This window comes from Plectropomus leopardus, chromosome 19 (assembly GCF_008729295.1).
Source record: "Plectropomus leopardus isolate mb chromosome 19, YSFRI_Pleo_2.0, whole genome shotgun sequence".
Classification (NCBI taxonomy): Eukaryota; Metazoa; Chordata; class Actinopteri; order Perciformes; family Serranidae; genus Plectropomus; species Plectropomus leopardus.
Genome location: NC_056481.1, coordinates 15,877,418 through 15,898,103, shown reverse-complemented (window position 1 = coordinate 15,898,103; position 20,686 = coordinate 15,877,418). Strand labels below are relative to the sequence as shown.

General features: G+C 38.9%; 2 protein-coding genes across 2 annotated transcripts; one reads left to right on the top strand and one right to left on the bottom strand.

Annotated features, from left to right (window-relative positions):
- The first annotated feature begins 1,207 nt into the window (after positions 1–1,207).
- LOC121959387 (dynein axonemal assembly factor 3-like) lies at positions 1,208–6,220 on the top strand. The gene is made up of 11 exons (XM_042508679.1): positions 1,208–1,321; positions 2,821–2,927; positions 3,023–3,119; positions 3,228–3,379; positions 3,512–3,712; positions 3,820–3,942; positions 4,038–4,160; positions 4,964–5,108; positions 5,399–5,513; positions 5,692–5,766; positions 5,981–6,220. Exons 1-11 carry the CDS (start codon positions 1,240–1,242, stop codon positions 6,120–6,122), a joined length of 1,362 nt encoding a protein of 453 aa, XP_042364613.1. The 5' UTR covers positions 1,208–1,239; the 3' UTR covers positions 6,123–6,220.
- A 300-nt stretch (positions 6,221–6,520) lies between these two features.
- Positions 6,521–10,533, bottom strand: LOC121958761 (troponin T, slow skeletal muscle-like). Its single transcript, XM_042507870.1, has 12 exons — positions 10,511–10,533; positions 10,375–10,388; positions 10,267–10,293; positions 9,842–9,860; positions 9,656–9,720; positions 9,442–9,566; positions 9,268–9,345; positions 8,617–8,730; positions 8,401–8,510; positions 6,979–7,069; positions 6,850–6,890; positions 6,521–6,584 (listed from the first exon to the last, which is right to left on the bottom strand). Exons 1-12 carry the CDS (start codon positions 10,531–10,533, stop codon positions 6,539–6,541), a joined length of 753 nt encoding a protein of 250 aa, XP_042363804.1. The 3' UTR covers positions 6,521–6,538.
- Positions 10,534–20,686: the final 10,153 nt, after the last annotated feature.

Below are 20,686 nucleotides of genomic sequence, written 5' to 3'. Positions count from 1 at the left end.
ATAAAGTCATGAAAAATGCTTGTTGTAATGATCCTGATCTTTTCAAATTAAAATAAACTCACAATTAACTGCTTCACCTCTAAGCTTCGCTCACTCTGATTTACCCTTGACTGACTGGCTTTCTTTTAAAAACATGATAAGAAGGTAATAAGCGAAAAAAAGAGTAAATGATCCAAGCATCTGCAAGAAATTAGTAAAAGATACAAGGTAAAAAACTGTAAGAGTTACACTGAAATACTGTAAGATAGAGAAAAACATTATGGATGGTACCCAATAATGTTTCACAATAACAATCAATTGGTCTTAACCCCTTGAAACCTGGGTTGACAACAGTTTTCTTGTGCTGAGTTCAGATGCCTTTCACAAGCTACTTAACCCTTTGATTCCTGTCATATTGGTTTGATTGCTTGAAAATATTGAGGGGATTAAAAGCAATGACCAACTTGGCACGAAATGTCCCACAAATTGCAAGAAATTAGTCGATTGGGGAAATTTTAAACAATGCTATTAAAAATGTCTAGAGAGCTATATTTATAATTATCATGTTTAGAATATTTTTCTAAATTATTATAATTTGTAAGCAGTTTTTTGGGAGATAGTTTTGTATTATTTTTGTTTAATTACTTTTCCATGTATTTATTTACACCAAATTTTAAGACCATCTACTTTTACTAATTTCTTATTCGTGTTTTGGTCATTTTTTCCTAAGTTGCTCATCCCTTTTGCCATGTTTTTGAAAGAAATCAAGCAAAATTACCCATGTTTCAAAGGGTTAAAAGAGCATACATGCTACTATAATGTTCAACCTCATGACCACTAGATGGCGCCAGGTCCCCCCAATTTAGAAACTGTTGCTAAGTAACAGGACCCAAACTTTCTGTTCAGACGGTTAGCTGCAAAGTGTACTCAGTTGTCAGTGTGTGAGGTGAGTTTTCTTTCCATAACTTTTGTTTCAGTTGATACTATGTGGTCGCAGCATATGACCATAAATCCCCACATTAAGTTTAGCGACGGGTTCGTGTCCCTGAGCAACAGCTTCATTCACAAGCTGACTGTTAGCTAGCGTTAATAAACGGTCATGCTAAGCTAAGCTAAGCTATTTCACATGAACAGCGTGCCAACTGACGCTCCGGTTAGCGTAAAATATTCACTTTAACGTGTCTGCTGTTGTTTGAGTGTTGCTGTGAACCACTTACAGTCAGGTGTCCAGCTTTGTTTGTCTTTTTTTCACTTCATAGGATGAGTGCTGGACGGGCGTCTGAGGGCGCTGCCTGCATTACCTGGTGGGGCTTCAGTCCTGCGCGCGACCTGCTGAGTATGGGTGAGTACCGCAGGTGCACGTGCATGTGTGGTCCACCTGCGCACGTGCATCATATCGTAATTAGCTTCTCCTAAACCAGCATTCAATGCAACATTTAATTGCAGCTTACATGTAAATGCATTGATAATGATATCAAATTATATGGTGATTAATCACTTGCAGGGGCTATTCTGTGTAATGAGTACTTTCACTTTTGACACATAAAGCGCTTTATTTTTGTCACTTTTGTATTTTATTTTTGTATTTGACTTATACTTCTAATGTATTTTATTGTGTTGCTCAGTGGTGGAATGTAACTAAATACATTTAATCAAATACTGTACTTAAATACACATCTGAGCTATTTGTACTTAGCCTAAGTATTTTCATTTCACGCCACTTTATACTTTTACTCCTCTACATCTCAGAGAAACATATTGTACTTTTTACCTAATTACATTCATCTGAACACTTTAGTCTTACTAGTTACTTAACAGTTTTAGATTTTTGCATTAACATTAAACATGAAAGGAGCTTATAAAATTTGATGTTTTGCTATACACTAAATAGCCTAAAAGTTTATACAAGTAGAACTACAATTAAATTGTTGACTAATCAGTCGCTTGACAGAAAACTGATTGTCATATATATATATATAAATATAGACTTAAGGCTTATTCTATTTTTCCAGTTTGGGGTGTGATTTTTTTCTACTTAAATTTTGAGTGGTGTGTTCTTTAATATATTTTTAGATTTGTTTTTTCAGTTGTTTTCTTTTTGAATAATTTAAAGTTTTTTTGGGGGGGGGGGTTGTTTACCATTTTTATTTAGTTATTTAATTGGTTGATTTTTTCTTATTTAGTTTTTTGTTTGTGTTTGGCTGATTGTTTTTATAAAGTTTTTTTTGCATTGGATGTTTCTACTTTTAATACTTTATGACCTTCTTAGTCAACTTCAACTTTAGTTACTTTCACTTAAGTAAGATTTGCAATGCAGGACTTAAACTTGTAACAGAGAATTTTCACAGTGTGGTATTAGTACTTTTACTTAACAACAAATCTAAATACTTCTTCCACCTCTGGTATTGCTACAGACTTTGTATGGTATTGGCAGATAATACTTTACAATAACAAAAGCGGAACAAAACATGAGTTTTAATATATTCAGCGATAAACACAGAGTCATACATATCAACCACAAACACTGAAGCAATCACAGTGTTGATTTAAAAGTGCATCATCATGCCCTCAAACGTAGCCTGAACTTCCTTCTAAATAACAGTGACAATGTAAGATCCTCTTCATATCCACTGCAGGCTAATTTCTCTAAATAATGAAGTGTTTTTTATTATTTAATCCATAGCATTTAAACAGCAAAAGAGATATATAAATTTAAATTTAATATAAGAAACCAAAATCCTCTGAATATTTCAGTGTTACAGACACATTTTGGTCAGTACTAAAAACTATTGCCCTAGAAGTGAGATGTGCATACTGTGAGCTTTGTCTCTCTGTGTCCAGGTCCTGTGAGACTCGAAAGGGATGTCAACATTTTACTGGTTGGCAGTGGAGATCCACGACATATTTTGAAGACCATTTCTAGTTTGCGGGACGAAGAAAACCTCCACGTGAGCGTCTTTAGACTCTTAAACCGTATTGTGACCCACTGAGAATAAGCTAATATACTGTACTGTGAGCTGCAAACTTCTTCTCTCTCCTGCAGGTGTGGGTGATAGAAAACAGCATGGAGTTGGTGGCTAGACAGCTGTTGCTTATCTACTTGGCTCTGATACCAAGGAAAGCTTGGGGAATAATGGTGGGTGTGATTTTGTTAGATTTTGTATGATTATTAACTTTACAAATGTTCAGTCAAAAGGATACGAGTCCTTAACATTGAAGTTATTTCGCCATGATTTTGATTTTCAGAGAAGACAGGGTTTTTCTGGAGGTTTTTGGGAACGCTGAGATCCGCAGTCAGACAGAAGAGACACTGAAACGTGCAGCATCGCAGCTCTCTTTGTCTGTTACTGAAACACTGGAGACAGCCACGCACCCCTGTCTGAACACAACTCTTCTCAAGGTGCATTAGTTGTTTAAAAAAAAAAAAGTCCATCCTGTGTGTTTCTTTAAGACATTATGATTGATCTCTTTCTGAAATCAGACATTGTGGCCCGCTATGGCAGACTTTCACACTCTTTGAATGTTTTCACAGTTTAAGGAGCGAGATGAGTTGGCTAGGATATTCAAGTTGTGGGTCCAGCCTCGGCTTCCATCATCTTCATCTGTTTGTGCAGCTCCTATCTTAATGTCCAAAGCCTGGGATTATCGGGTCAGACAGCACCTCGGAACACGCTACGACTCTAAAAAGAGCTGCTTCGACTGGGATCTGACAATGAAACTGCACGAGAAAGGGGTATTTGAATATTTTGTGTGTTTTCAGTTTAAAATAATTTTTTTTAGAATGACAGAAATTTGGAGGGTTATATGTTGCACTGAAGGATGGACACTGTGTTTCTGCAGTGTGGCGTCATCAACAAACAACAATATGCGCAATGGAGGGAACGGGGTTTAGCTTTTGAAATGAGGGAAGGTGTCTACCAAACAACCAATCCAAGTTTGCTGTCTGCAAGAGTGTTCAGTCAGGTGAGTGTCTGATTCTCTGCATAATGTTTCTACACAATGCAGCAATAAGATGTAATGAAAGAACTATGTGTGTCTGTGTGTGTGTGTGTGGACAGAGAGGGGACAAAGTGGCTGTCAGGGGCTACTGGGGAGACATTGCCTCCAGTCCTTACCTCTCCTTTGGCATTGAAACTGAGGACAAAAGCCTGCTGAAGACACAGAATGGCCAACACATAAAGGTAAAATGATCAGTTGTAATGGTACAAATGTTAGATTAAAGCCATGTTTCCTTTTATTGTACAGTTGCGATAAGTTGTGCATACTGAAAAACATAGTACAGCCCCTCCAGGATGTCGCAATTACAACAATTAATTCAACCAGTCCTTTTAAGTTCTATGCATCCTTTCAATATTGTCCAAACCTTTTGTGCAAAATTGACCTATCTGTAGTTTTCTGTGATTTTCACACATTCTCCTGCATAACGTCACCAAATTCACTTCCTTGTTTCTGGCAATGGAATTGTAAAAAAAAAAAAAATGAATGGACAAATTTTGCATTGGAGCAGGAGTTTGGGGCCACCATGTGCAATATTGTGGTAGAACACAAACAACAGCAATTATTAAACCCTTCTCTGCCACAAAACACACCTGGAGAGTGTTTGAAATGCTTTTTACAACACAATACACAAATCAGCATGTCAGAAGCTTTTGCATCCATATTGCATATGTTGAGAGAATACGGTGTGTTAGATTAAACATGCTGGCTTGTGTTAATGTTAGTGTAGTATAAATCCCAAATTTAGAACAGTGCGGTTTTACTGCCACTGGAAAAAGTTGATTTTTAATAATATTCTACAAAAAAAACCCCACAAATATCTCTGCAATTTCTGTAAAAAATACAGAAAAACATTGCAACATGCATTTCAATTTTTTAGAAAAGCTGCCACAAAAAACAAACATTTCAGAGTGCAACAATCTCTAAAAAGCAAAATCCTGAAGGGATTGTTGTTAACGTTTATTTCTTCCTTTCCTCACATCCACAGACAGCCCAGGATATCTCTTTTGCTAACGTGCAGGAATTGTTCCAGTCGCTGTCCAGTAGACGGGGCTGCCCTACCACTTCTCAGTTAGACACAAATACAGAGGAGCCATCCCCAGAGACGGACCCCAAATCTGTCACCATTAACAGTAAATGTCTTCAGATGATTTTAAGTGCCATGCAGGCGAGAATAAAAGCTATTAAACTCTCAGTGAAAATGTTCAGATTGAATTTCATTACGGTGCATAATTTCTGCCTCAGTGTGTTTAAATGCACATATTTGAATACATTAAAGGCGTGTAAATAGTAACTGGGTCTGTAGCTTAGATCACGTCCTGTCCCTCTGAAACCTGTTTTGGATTTTTAGTGCACAGAAAACTCTGCCACTCTGTATGAAACTTAACGGTTTTAGCACTGAATTTTCTCCAATCCTCTTCAGACTTGATGCATCTGAGTGGGATCTCTGTGACCTTCCTGCCCATGGACTCACTTTACAAACTGCCAGAAAAACAGAAATACTCCCACTTCTTCAACACCATCTACTTCTCTGCCAGGTGAGTGTTTTTTTCCGCCTTGAATAATCTAATAGATTGTTTTACCGAATAAACAATCCATATTTTTATAAATACAAATATAGTAACTTAATCTAAAATAGGATCCGATCACAGACTGCTGATATAACTGCAGACCTAGTTTCATTTCTGTGTTTTTGTCTCCCCTCCCCATCTATAGCTGCGCACACCAGTTGGGCCCGACAATGAGACAGATTGCAGCACCAGACGCTGTGCTTGTGGTGGAGTTGGCCAAGTGAGGGTTTTTATAGTAACAGGGGCTAGTTACCATGGTGACAGTACAGTCAGCAAGAGTACTGTGCTGTGTTATTCACAAGCAGTATTTGCTTTGTGTATCTGATTTGTGTTTGCTACATCTGTAAGTTCACTGATAAAAAGTTAATAATAACTGTAATTTGTAATGTTGTCGTGTGTGTGTGTGTGTGTGTGTGTGTGTGTGTGTGTGGCAGGTACATTTTAGATCTGAACAAAGAGCAAGAAGCAGGCTTTGCAGAGAAAGTGGCAAGCATCGCTTTGGAGGCTGGATTTGAGCCATGGCATGAGGAGAAGAGTGATGACGTCCATGCAATTTTCATACCACAGAGGAAGTGAAGTTGGTTTTCTGTGCTCTGATTGTGAACAACTTTACCTATACAATATGCAACAGATTGACAGCCGAGGTGGTATTGCTTCACATCAGTCATTTTTCAACATCCTGTGCACACAGATATTTATTTTTCCTTCATAAGGATGTTTCTAGTGAGTAGCAACTGTAAGTGTTCACAAATAGTACTTTATTGTTTGTAGTAGCTGTTTTCATGTTTGAATTTTAAAGAATAATAACAAGATTTCATCTCCATTTTAAATGATACCGATAGACAATGTTTAGGTAATGTTTATGTGCATTTTAATAATCACAGATGCAATTTCAAGTGGATATAATTCAATAAATGCAACTCAGAAATCTCAGCAAATTTGCTGTTGTCATGAAACCTGTCTACTTGTTTCATTGTGCCTCTTGTGTAAGTTCACTTCCATCGTCCTCCGACCTTCCCCTTCCCATGGACCTTTTTGCTGCATAAAGACAAGAAAAAATGTACAGTAGATTATGAGCAACTGCAGAAATGACTGACTGGAGATATCACTTTATGTTCATATCTTGGACGTGTGCATCCTGCACATAAAGTGGCCAGTGTTCAAGAGCTGCAAGTTTGGCATTTCCTGCGCCACCCAGCCATGGTTGGTTTGCATAGTCGATGCAAAGCGGCCCTCTAAAAAGTTTTACTTTTTGGGGTGTGAAGGTTGTTTATGGTAGACTGGAAAAAGCAGAGAGACTTACAATTTCTGAGCATGTTGGATTCTGTTCAGGAGAACGTTGATCTAGAACAAAAAAAGCAAATTCCGAAATCACAAATCAGCCTTTTTTTTTTAAATACCAGTTTTGTATATTTCTGATCTAATGGCTCACCTCATACTTCTGCCTCCTCATCTTCTCTGTCAGGTCAAATTTCTCTGACTCCAGCTGGTAGATGCATTCCCACATCTCCTTAGCTCTCTCTCTAAAACCACAGCAGCATTAATGACTTAACATCACAGAAGACTGTGCCATCTAAAGTCTTTAAGCGGAACTACAAAAATTTTCAAAATTCATACATGGTATTTCTATTGTCTACAGCAGTCAAAATAAAAAATATTGGGAAACATGAATAACTCCCAAATCCCCAAACTAGAGAGCTAAAACTCAAATTTGTGATGTCATCATTGTATAAAGTCTTGAACTGCTCCATCAGACAATGAATTAGGAAAGATGAGCCAGGGAAATGTTCTGAGTATATGGGTATATTTTCTTATATACCACCAGTAATACCGCAGTAGAATAAAGCTCATTTGGGTTTAAAAAAAAAATAAAGACAACAACATGCTGTGGGTCCACAAAATCCTACACAGATGCTGATCTTCACCTCGTACACGACGACAGTAACAGAATACGTCAAACCGTGTGATCTGAATAAAGACATGAAAGAGACATTTAAGTATAAGTTTCCTCACATTAAACTCACCCTCAGCAAGGGCGTTTAAATGTACGCTTGTTACAAGCATTGACTCTTTTTAAAATAAATTTCAGTTTTCACAGGAAATGTATAGTTTCCACTCATTAAATACATACTGTCTGTCAAAGTAAACATAACGTAAGTAAATAACTGTTTTTAGGTTTACTTCCTTAGGTTTAGGAAACAGAAGTCTGTTGTTTATTTTTTTTAAAAAACATTGTGGTTTTGTTTAAAATTAGTATGCTTGTACATTATGCAAAACATACTAGCACGCTACATGATTATTAGAATAACTCAACACACTCACACAAACCTTGAGCTCCCAGGTGAAAGTCCGGAGTTTGTTTTACCTATCCGCCTCCCCTTCCACATATGTGGACCTTCTTGCTCTTTATACTACAGAAGTTTCCTAGAGCACCAACAAATGCTGCCGCCCAGGTCGTCCCATACTGCCGCTAAATGGTGCCTCTTTGTGTCAGTGTCTGATACTGACGGGCCACTGATTAAAGATCAGTAATTAACAATCAGGTTGTAAAATCAGTCTTCCCTTCATTATCTATGGAGCAACTCTAGACTTAATACCTGCTGACATCACAAGTTTGAGACTTACTTCTCTGGTTTCTGGCTTTGAGAGGGAGTAGCTCATGCGATTGAACTTTCCTCACCATGGAAATAACATTGGAATTTCAGTGGTGGTGCAGCTGCTTTTTCGCAGCAGTTAAAAAAGGCATATCTGGCTTACCAAGGTGGCATTCTTACAACAAGGAGCTGGTTTAAAATGTAATGAACATTTCTGCATGAGTCAAAATGCATCAGTCTGTGATGGACCTTAGACTGACCTCAGGCCGTCCTCTCTCAGGGTCTCGATAGCCAGTGGCTTGCGTCTCTCTGCCAGAGTCTTCTTCTTGATTTCCCTCGCAGTTTGCTTTTTGCCTCGTCTCTGCTCTGCCTGTAGGAAACAAACACTTTCTGAGAGCATCAAACACACATGAATTGTGACTTTCTGATCTTGCAGTATATGGTGAGACACCTGCCTATGAACATTTTATTCAGACCTTGGCCAGGAACCCTCCAAAATGAGCCCCCATGTTGGAGAGCACTTTCTTCTTCTTGGCCTCATCATCCGCTCTCTTTTTCGCCTCCTCATCCTCCTTCCTCTGTCTCTCCTCCTGAGGAAGTCATTTACAGCTGCTGGTTAAACTGCTCTTTGCTAGTGTGTAGGATCAGAACATTGTGATCTCAGTGGATTATTGACATGCATGTATTAAAGAGACAGTTAACCACAAAATCAAAAATACATATTTTTCTGCTACTCATCAGTCTAGACTGCTTTGGTGTGAGTTGCAGAGTGTTGGAGAGATTGACCTTCTCTTGAATATAATAGTGCAGGAGGGCACTCGGCTTGTGGTGCTCAAAGCAGCAAAAAAATAAGTTTGAAAAAATCAACAACAATGTCTCTTTCTAGAAATCATGACCCAGTTACTGGTTAAGATAATCCACAGATCTTGTTGTGAGCAATTTCTTGTAGGGACTATTTTCTTGCTACCAAACTACAGCTACGATATTTCCAACACACTGCAACTCACACATAAACTTTATCACCTACACTGATAAATAGCCCCACACCTACGAGGTAGAAATATGTATTTTTGATTTGGGGGTGAACTGTCCCTTTAAACCAAATATGGTAACACAATGTTAAGTACCGCTATCCGTGTCTGTCTATCTCGCTCTTTTTCGGCCCTCACACGCTGCTGCTCAGCTCTTTCTGCCCGGCGGCTCTCCTATAACACACACACACACACACACACAATCGGTGTATCCTGACAAATCTCGCTCTTAGACAAATGCATGGACAAACAACATGGGAAAGACATTACAATCCTGTCTTTGAGTCCAATCAGCTCCTGTTCCTCTTTCTTCCTCTGCTCAAAATGGACATCAATCAGAGTCTGCAGCTCCAGAAGATCTTTCTCCATCCTTTTCCTGTGGATATCCTGACAGGGTCCAGCGAAAACACACATCAAGTTTATTTAATGGCTATTTTTGGTGCTGTAATGGTATAAAAGCTCCATTAACTACAATCTTAAGGGGAACATACATCAAAGTCAACCCTCTCCCCCTCAGGGATTTTGGGGGCAGCGAGCTGTGTGACTGGCCTGTAAAATAGCATGAGGGCAAATCAGCACATATGATCAGATTTTTGATTCTTTGTGATGCATTCAGTGGTAATATCTAACAATATTGTTTTTTATATTCTGCATTTCCATATAGTCTTACTTGTATTTGGGGCGTTCTTCTTCAACGTGACAGTCAGAACAGGAAAGTGAATCAGTTCATTTTTCATAAACAGCAGGTAAATTTGAAAACATAACAGTAGATATGAATCTATAGATTAACTCTAACATGCAAAAAGGCATAAAGGCAATACGAAGGTTTATCTCCAGTTCATGGCTTCTATTTAAATATGTATTGTTTCCATACTATTACTGCAAGGTTTAAAGTTTCCAGATCAATTTTAATTTTAACTTAAAGCGCTTGTGCCATGCTACCGGTGAAGCAGCCTGTGAAAAATATTAACTCTGGAAGGAAAATCAATATTTAAATTTTGAAAGTTCTCCCGAGGGCATGCTGACAGGTTTCTGTTATAGCTTGTATCTGACTGTGCTACTTCTAAAGAAAGGTGGATTAAATCACAGCCTCACCTCCCTCTCCCTGCTCCTCATCCTCCTCTGGAAAAAGAAAGAGTGGCACAGTGATGGAGCTGAGAGGAACAATGCTGCTTTATTAGCTGAATGGGTGAATTTCCTTACCATCCTGATGGCCCCTAAATAGAAAGAAAGAAGTGGGGAAATACATCAGACATGCTGTACAACAGCAGCTCATGTATGAGTAGAGAACAGTTTATGAATGAAAAATAATTCATGAGGTAGGACTGGACTGACTCACCCATGATCTTCTAAATCCGACATGATGACACTGAGGAGAAAAACATTGATATGAACGATCAGCAGTTATAAATATGCATTAGCAATAGCCCGATAATGAAAATGATGTTATATTTATTATTGTTGTTGCATGATTTTTCAAAATGCAGTTTAGATACTGTAAATATTGCTGTGAGGCTTTTTCTAAATCAGTGGATTTTATGTCTCTATTTGTGCCACTGCCACCAAACATTTAAGCTCAGTCAGGCCCCACCTAATTATGACAAGTGACTCAAAAATGTTGGAAAAGAGGAGAAATTCTTATAATCGTGCCGTGACAACGTCGCCGTGGCTGGTATTGTTTTCACCCTGTGAGCATCTGTTTATGTCATCATGGCATATTGGGATTCTGGTGACACCAATTGCAGTGGGAACTACCGCAGAAGCCATTTTGAGTATTTTGCCAGGTGTTTAGAGGTCTGTCCCACTATCTGTCTTCTACAGATTTTGCAAAATGTTATCATCCCAAGTTGTCACACACAGTTGCCACTTTGCAGTGGACTTTCACGTCTACAGATTATGCTGTAGGTATCCTTCTGCGACTGCTGTTGACTAACAGGATGCTACTACTGGGATGTCAAAAGCAGATGGTGGAATTACACTGCATGTTGTTATGTTTAGTCAACAAAAGTAAAAGGCTAACAACGCCAGATGTCTGGCACGGACGGTAAGAATTAGGCAAAAGAGGCACATGGTAAGGTGTAGAAAAAAAACATCACATTCAGAAAGGAAGTGAACACCGGACTCCCATGTGAAAGTCCGGGATTTGTTGGATCATTCACCGCCCCTCCTGCCCACCCTATTGGGATCTTCCTTATCCTGATATAATGTCATTACCAGTGGCATTTTAACCTGACACCGTCCAGCGGCTTATCATGTGGATGCGACAGGTTCAATCTAGCCATGTTGGCAACTGACGCTGCCCATCTGAGTATCATACTGCCGTGGCCACTGCAACCTGGCCGTTCTATGGCGTACACAGCCCAACCCAATTACTCAAATGGTTCTGTCCAGGCTCATTCTCAGCTAATTCTGTCCAGTGGCGTATCATGCAGACACTAAAGTTGGCTTTTTGCATCGAGATCTTACACTGAGAGCACTGCAAAAGCAACAGTATGTAACTACTTTGGAATAAGAACGGGCTGTAGCGTCACAACTGTACAAGATGTTGTAACAAAATAGAGGCAGAGTTTAAAATGGACATGGTCCAAGCAAGGGAGCTGGAAGTATTGAGGGGAGCGGCATAGCCCCCCATACTTTGCGTCCAGGGCCCACATCGCTGTGTTGCAGCTGGAGTGATCCCTTCGTCAGATGGTCTCTAGTTTGTGGCGCGACATCTGGCCTTGAACAGGCTGTGTAAATGTGACTATGGTCTAAGCATAAATCAGCAGTATCTCAACTAAACATTTGACTATGCATGTAATTTAAATTACTATTTAATTCTGGAACTTCTAATAAATGTTTGCATGCCACTCCAGGTGGTTTTAATAGTTATAAAAGCCTCTGTCTCCTGATGTCAAAAAAATTAAATAGTGAGCAAATTTCATGACTTATGAGCTGTCCATTGGAGATGCATCACATATTCAATCCCGCCCAGTGCTTTTGTTCAAAGAATAAGTTAAGGCCATTTGTTAATGATCTAGGAATAGAAGAGGCCAGAGGGACTGTGGGCCGGAGCCCTGTCACCCAGGATAAGAGTGGGGTATCAGCTGGCCAATCCTTGTTTAATTCGATTTACAAGAGAGAATGTGGGATGGAGAGATTGAGCTGGTCGGCTGGCTGCTATTAACACCAGCCAAGTCCTCTATTATCATTTGATCTACTCGCAGTCTCTCTGAAGTGAAGGGTATTTAAATGTGCGTGGAGCCCCATAAATATTTTTGTATTCCTAACCATTACTCCAGCAACTTATATTTGGATTCCAGTGGGACTTGTTACAGGAGATACACTATTATAAATTTACAGAGTTCAAAGTTTGACGAGCTTCAGTTAAAAGCAAATTTAAGAGAGAAATGGGTTTTTGGGTAGACATAGCTACAATAAAACTATTTTATAAACACTATTTTCAATGCAAACAACTGGACAACCTCCCACACCGCCCGTCTTTGATCAAGCACTGAGGCCGCCCACGTCTCTCATCCCTTCATTGTTAGTTTTTAGCCGAGGTGTCAGAGCATGAGCATGTGAATCTGAACAAACACGGGCACATGGACAAAAAACAAATGAGGGATTGGGAGAGGAATTCATCACATCGCGTCACTGTTGAATGTTTCTGGCCAAAAGGACGGACGCAGACAGACAGAGAGGCCAAGGGTACTAAGAATAACTTTTCATGAGGGAGCATTCCTAATTCCAGTAATACCGCACCTTTATCAGCACCCACCTGAATTACATTATAATTTAGTGGAAATCCAGAGGTTTCTAAAGGAGCCAAATACTGCAGGCCTATAATGTGTATGAAGTGAACATAAGCCCTCAAGATATTTCTATTTGGTCTACCTGTGCATTTTGGACTTATATGTTTCTCTCATTATTAACATGGCATTAATGAGCAACTGGAACAACAACATTTTTAATATTTATGACAATGTGCAATGGAACAAATCTGAGGATGTCAGTGTTCAAACTAAAGAAAGAGCCATTTATGAATCATTGTCGAAAACAGTTTTTTGTCAGCTTCTGCCTTTATTTGGATAGTATACTATCCAATGTCATTTGTTTTAGAGCATTCATGTAATCAGCTGTTTATTTGCTATTATTCAAATCCTAAAAGTACAATTAGTTTTTTTTTCTTTTGGACACTTGCAGGCAATGGAAACAAGCTGTGAGCACTGACACCTTTTAAGCTAATATGGTGTACTTGTTAACACACAGCTGTCATTTCCACATGCAGCAGACACTGGGCAACATTATCATTTATTTGGAGTCATGTTTCAGGCCACGTAATGGCTTTAAGTCCCATATTCAGCCTTCTTTTTGCTCTGAATTTGGTCTCTACCAACTCCTGGGGGAAAATTAACTAATTTCATCTACTGTTTTCATTTTTTTTTTATTATAGCAGCTTTAAAAAGCTAATTTTACCAAAGCCATTCACGTCCTTGAAATCCACCGAACAATAAGGTAATTTAAAATGTTCACAGTTCATAAATGACATTAGTGGAAGAAGTATTCAGATATTTTACCTAAGTAACAATACAACAGTATAGAAGTGTTTTGTTACAACAAAGTACTGATAAAAGCCCTGCATTGAAAATCTTACTTAGAGTTTTTCTATCTATTTTCAGAAATGGTGTATAGTATTATTATATACACTATTGTGTTTTCATTAGTGTAAAACTACCTGAAACTAAGATCGTTGTATTTTTGTTACCTTATAATGAGCCATTATTATCTACATATGAAGCAGATCCTCTTCTACAGAGTCGAACAAACAAATCAAACATTGGCTCTACATAGGGCCGTCTGTGTTTTTGTGTCAGCAGTCATAGTTCTCCTACACACATGGCAGAAGTTTCAGTTGGTTGTAATGTGCAACTTAACCACTAGATGCCACTAAATCTTGCACAATGCTAACTTAATGCTAATATTTTTGTACTTTATGTTAAAGCTTTAGACCTTTAACTTTAAGTACAAAAATACTTGCATTGAAATATACACAAAATACAAAAAGTAAAAGTATTAGTCATGAAGACTGGCCAATTTTGGTTCTATAATATAGGCTATTGTATTACTGAATTATAATTATTGATGAATAAAAGTAAAGTATCACTCTAATTTTGTAGCTGGTAAAGGTGGGCTAATCTTTTATCATATACAGACTACTACCGACTGTGAATGTGTGAATTTCACCAAGAAATCAATTAAGTTGTGTCTTTATCCATAAAATACATCGGAATTCATTTGTTGATTATATTTGTATTCGTAATCTGAATCTGCAAAATAACTAATGTTGTCGTTTAAATGTAGTAGAGTAACAAAAGGATAATACTGGCTTCCAAAATGTAGGGGATTAGAAGTATAAAGTGGCAAAAGAAAATGAAATAATAAGGTAAAGTACCTCAGTCCAAACTTGGCTTTAACTTTTTGACTGACTGTATATATCTGTGGAGGACTGAAACTTACTAGATGGACAAATATTTCACATATTGCAGCAGGATACAAGAACAAACACCATGATTTAGAAAGAACAGTGTAGAGGAAAGGTCAAAGCACATACCTGAACAGCAAAAGGACCTTTCGGTGATGATGAAAAAAAAGCAGAGAAGTAACAACTAGAGGGGAGACAGAGCTTTATATAAGAGGTCCTTTGGGGTGATGCATGTGCGTGTGTCAAAATTTAGAAAAGAGGGACAGGGGACTGTATGTGGATTATTGGTGGCTTTTGGGAGCATAAGCTGAAGTCTGACAGGCAGGATAATGAGCGAAGGGTTTGCTGATGACCTCACAGCTGAAACAAGAGACAGGGAGACAGGTGGCCGGAGATATACAGAGACAGAGGAGGAAGAATAAGGAGGCAAAACAAATTAAGTTCAGTCAGGACACACAGACCCCTTTTACACGTGGTATTAACATGTGTTTAGGTAATTCGAAAATAAGCGGACAGCCACGACACAATACAGTTTGTACCTTTGTCTATCATGTGTCTCCAGCTGAACACTCATGCTCTGATTTTGTTACTGCCGAAAGAAAGTCAGGGAGCACAGTTATCATGTTCACTAGCTGCGCACTAGTATGATCACTAGTTGCGTTGGCAGTTATGCCGGTACATTCGAGATATTGCTGTCCCCCTCCGTAGGGCAAAAATGGACAGTCACGCAACACTTTGTCCAACCTATCATAAAATTGGCATGTTGTAGAACAGGGGCGTGTCTAGGGATTGGCCTGGGGAGGCACAGGCCACCCCTGAAATCTAATTGGCCACCCCAAATGCCAACCCATTATGACTGGCTTTCTGCCCAGTCAGTTTGAATTTTTTGAAGAGAAAAATGAATTTTTGTTTATAGGTGCAATTCACTCAAAAACTAAACTATAAACAAGAATGTAAGACACTGCAATGTTAGTAAAAGTTAAAGTAGGTATTGGTGCTGGAGACAAAAACTCTAAATTACAGCTACGCTGATATGTGTGCCCGCAGCAGAGCTCATACTTCATGTCACCCCTGCAAGTCAGCCACCACAATCACTGAAGACAAATGTTAATACCAGATATAAACAGACTCAGAGACCTGAGTTCCAGTTAAAAGGAGATTCAGTGGAGGCAACAAAAAATCATAATTATCCATGATATAGATGTTTTTATCCATCTATCTATATATTCCAGGTAACAAGAGCAGGTCATACACATAACACTAACGTCAGCCTGCTGTAACCACACAACTTCACTTGTTTCTTAAAGATATTGTGGTGAAATGCAAATATGCCCTTTGCGATGGTCAAATGCAAATAGCATTTCCATAAAGACAAATATGAAAGCCCTTTGAGGACAACTGAAACACAACAGGTGTGAAGAGTGGGCGAAAGAAACAATAACAACCTGCAGAGGTGCAGTTTATCTCTTATGAGGAAACTTCTGTGCATCAGGTAAGGAGAATTATGTGAATTTTTAGAATTGTTTACAATATCGAGACCTATTTTAGTCAAAATATCTAAATTTTAAAATATGTATATATGGAAGTGTAGATTCATTGATGATGTCAATATTTTTTAATCTTGCCTCAAACTCAGCTGTATGCTACAGATATTTTCATCCATTTGATAATAAAAGACAGTATTATGATGGAAATATTTTATTATTATTGATATCGGATTTTATTTCTGATATTTTTGATAACCTGCACTGCCTGGCAACCAGAAGGGAGGCACAGCTGGGTATCCTTGTTTTTTTGATAATATTTCTTTTTTACTAAAGACACCTACAGTCCAAAAATGTATTTTTTTAACTCATATCTTTTCTGGGAACAATAAAGTTATCCGTACACAAGATAATAATTTGTTCTCTCAAAAAGTGTCATCTTTAAAATAAAACAAAAAATTAAAATAAATAAATACCAAACTGTATCTTTTGGGACTTAAGGGGCACTGTACATTGTGGCTGAAACTTATAATTATTTTAATTATCAAACAATTTGTAGGACATTTTCTCAATAAATCTAATTTTTTCTCTTGCATCATCAAATGTCTTGGTTTGTCCTATCAGTAGTCCAAACCCCCCAAAATTTAGCTTAAAATGATATAAAGCAGCAATCTGCAGTAAATAGATATATTGGGCTAACTAGCTAGATTTTTTTGTCTATCAACTAATAGATTAAATGACTTTTTTGATGCAGCTCCTTTGCTGTCTATAAATTAATTAAAGGGACATTTAATTTCAACATTTATCCTTTTATATCCTAGAAAAAATATGCTCCATTTGGTGATTCTGCTGCTGGCTTCAGGTGAGTGTATTTGTGAAAAAATGCTGAAATTAAAATACACTGTTACAGTTATTATGCCTGCTTTATTTGATGTTTTGGTGGGTGTCCCTCCGCAGGTTGCATCTCCTTGTGTTCACACATTTATCGAGAGTATCACCTGATAGATGAGGCTAAGAGCTGGAATGAGGCCCAGAGTTACTGCAGAGAGTACTACACTGACCTGGCAACCGTTGGCAACCGTGATGACATGAAGAGGCTGGTGGAGTTGACAGAAGCCAGCGGTGTGACAGGAGAGCTCTGGATTGGTCTGAGAGAGACTGGGATGACGTCCTGGCTGTGGTCTGTGGGAGAAACCCAGCCCAGTCATGAATTAGCAGAATACACTAACTGGGCCAGTTCACCTGTTTGGTCTCACCGCTGCGGAGGCATGAGGGGTGATGGGAAATGGGTCAGTGCACTCTGCGAGACAACACTTCCTTTTGTCTGTCAGGAAGGTAAGATGACTACTTTGTCAAGCAGTGTTATATAAAGTGATGCCGCCCTCCTGATGCTCAGCTGCATACAGGTTGTTTCTTACCGAGACATTTTTGCATTTCCTGCCAAGATAGAGTGACAAAAAGCAGGGTTTTTTAAGCTAAAACATGATTTTTTTCTTAACTATAACAAATTAGCTTTTCTACACAAACCTAACCACCTGTTGACCAAAGCATTGTTAAAATAAAAAAAAAAAACTGGATATGCTTGAGTCTCTTGAGGACGTCTCATCGCTCATCCAAGAGGCGTCTTCAGTTCAAACAGGCTGGTTGAGAGTGGCAGGCTTTAAGACCTTAAGCCTCATTCCCACTACACAAAAAAAAAAACACCCTCAACCATGCTAACACCCACTAATGTCTGGCTTTTTAATGCAATACGAATGCGTGTGATGAACATTCACACCCGGTTCAAATGACTCTGCAGTAGACGCTGGTTTTCATCATCTCCGCTTTGATTGGCATCGATGAGAACGCAACATCCGGGTGATGCATTAATTTCAGCTCCTTAACCAGCGAGATGAAATAACGTCTGCCATTTATCACCTTCCGTGTCCTCCTAAGCAGCGTTAAAACACTGATCCAAACACATCTGCACCAACTTTAAAAGACAGAATGAAAAAGTAAGAGATATATAAAGAGAATAAAACCACTGAGAAGGTTTCAGAAAATCCAAGCTTTATCAAAGTGCAGTACTAAATGACTGGAGTATCTCTTCAATGCACCTTTAGGCGCACCTATTTTTCCTCTCCAGACCTTTTAATCTCGACAGTGTATTTTGCTGCATCCACAGATAACGGGTCTGGTAGGATGTATGTTGTTCTTCAAGAGAAGTCATGGCAGCAAGCCAAAGAGTACTGTCGACTGAACGATTCTGACCTGGCCAGCGTGAGGAGCCAGACCGAAAACCAGGTATTACAGGAGGTAAATAATGAAAATGTGCCATCACAGTCCTTGGTCTGGATCGGTTTGTTCAGAGATGAGTGGAGCTGGTCGGACCAGAGCGACAGCTCCTTCAGAGACTGGGAAGGCTCTCAGCCCAATGATGATGGATCCTGTGTATTGTATTCGGCCTCTAAAAAGAAGTGGTACGACAGAGGGTGCAATTACCCATTTAAGTTCTACTGCTATAAAGGTAATATAATATCTTTTACAGTCTGATTCTATCAAACACATTCTATCATTGTTTTTAAAATGTGCTCCTCAAGGTGCAAACTGAAAATGCATACTCGATGTATCGTTTCTGTTTGTTTAGCCATAGAAAAGAAAAAAAGGTGGATTGTGAGGGTGGAAATGACATCAAATTCGAACTTCGGTGACTCTGCTGTGAGCGAAGCCATTTTGGAACAAGTACGTTACTGTAATCAGGAAGTTGTCTTCTGACTATCAGTGTACACAGGTGATTGTCATAATAACACAATAACTAGCTCATGTGTATACAATGTTGTATACAATGTTTTTTTTCCTCGCTTCCATAGGTCCAAAAAGAGTATGAGGAGGTTAAACTTCAGTGGAGAGTCCAGCCAGATGGGAAGATTCTCCATAAAAAAGAAAAAAAGAACAGCAAGTAAGCCTGTTAGGTGCCACTATGTAAAGACCTGCAGTGCGAAAAAGGACATTACAACTACCCCTGAACATCTGTGTTTTGTGTATTATTCTATGTGTGTTTGACTACTTACAATTTTCTGTGCAAGTGGCTAGTGGTTGATATACATTTTGAGGCTGCCTCCATCCACGGCAGTACAGACTTTTTGATGCAGGTATGAAAAGCCAACGGGGATTGCTGCCAACAAAGGAAAGAAAATAGACATTAGTTAGAGACAGACTGTTTCCAGAAACCCAGACAGACCTGAGATGAGAGCAGCAGACAAGAGGAGACAGATGAGAGATGACAGGATGGCCTTGTACAGCAGACATACTATGACTCAGTGAATCCCGCCACCTTGTTTATTGAGACCACACACTCAAGCATACACACACACACACACACACACACACACACACACACACACACACACACACACACACACACACACACACACACACACACACACACACACACACAGACACACACAGTCTTTCACACAGTTTTCTATCCAACGCTTAAACTCCAGAGGGCTCAAACACCTTCAGTATGCCTCATCATCTCTGAAACACAGGGTGTGTTGGCATTGCTCACTTTGCTACCTGCTGCTCATGTTCAGACAATGTCATGTATCATATATCAGCACTGTGATGCCACAGTGTGTGTGTGTGTGTGTGTGTGTGTGTGCGTCTCGTTACCGGCTTCCTTTCCAGGAGTGCGTGTGGTGTTGAATGTTCTCTCACACTGAGCTGATTACAGATGGACAAATGGACAGGAAAAGACGATGGCAAGGGCACAGGGACAAGAAGGAGGAGAGCAGTGGAGGGAATCACAAAATGATTAATACAATAAATATCACAAAATGTGTTGCCATAGCAAAGAGACATGAATAATGAATGCCTCCATGTAGAAAGGGCAGCTAGGGTTGACTGGCGGCTAAACTCACAGGCTGAAGCTCTTCTTTGTTGAGTTTGCGGAGGTACTGGAAGAATCCGTAGATGCTGTTGCCCGCCCTCGCCGCCTGAATGGGTGTGGGTGTCACATACATGTAGTCCTGAGGAGAAAACGCACAGAGACAGGAAGTCAGTGATGTTTGGAGTTGTATGAATGTAGGCATGGGCATTGCTGACAACAAAGATAGATTGTTGGTTGTTAATAAAAAGGTAAAAAAACAATGTCTTAGTCTAACAGTAACATGATTATATGCATTATTTTTCTCTTATAGCAAACACGTCATCAAATTATTCACATGTATCTGTAAATATCTTAATGCCCATAAACAGAAAAAGTAACCTTGAAATGCAACAGATCTTCGTAAAATACAGATTTGCAGCTGAGAAGATGTTTTATTCCGATATCCTTGAGACTTAATCAGAAAGTATCTGAAATGTTTAGATGTATTAAATTTATTACTCCATAACTTAACAATTTTTTGAAAATAGCAATATGTTTTGTACTTTTAACCGACTGTTATGATAGTCCAGCATCAAACAGAGTCAATCCAAAGTGAGAGAACTTCAGCAGGTCAGACCAGAAATTTCTTAACCAAAAAAAGATTTTCATACCATGCCATAATAGTTACTGTTGACCATTATTGGGCTCCGTCCACGT

Coding starts and splice junctions, on each gene's coding strand:
- LOC121959387 (XM_042508679.1), top strand. CDS start 1,240: ATGAGTGCTGGACGGGCGTCTGAGGGCGCTGCCTGCATTACCTGGTGG. Junction 3,380..3,511: donor TGAACACAACTCTTCTCAAG/GTGCATTAGTTG, acceptor ATGTTTTCACAG/TTTAAGGAGCGAGATGAGTT. Junction 5,767..5,980: donor CTTGTGGTGGAGTTGGCCAA/GTGAGGGTTTTT, acceptor TGTGTGTGGCAG/GTACATTTTAGATCTGAACA.
- LOC121958761 (XM_042507870.1), bottom strand. CDS start 10,533: ATGTCGGATTTAGAAGATCATGG. Junction 9,567..9,655: donor GGTTGACTTTGATGTATGTT/CCCCTTAAGATT, acceptor TTTTCGCTGGAC/CCTGTCAGGATATCCACAGG. Junction 8,731..9,267: donor ATAGACAGACACGGATAGCG/GTACTTAACATT, acceptor TGACTTCCTCAG/GAGGAGAGACAGAGGAAGGA.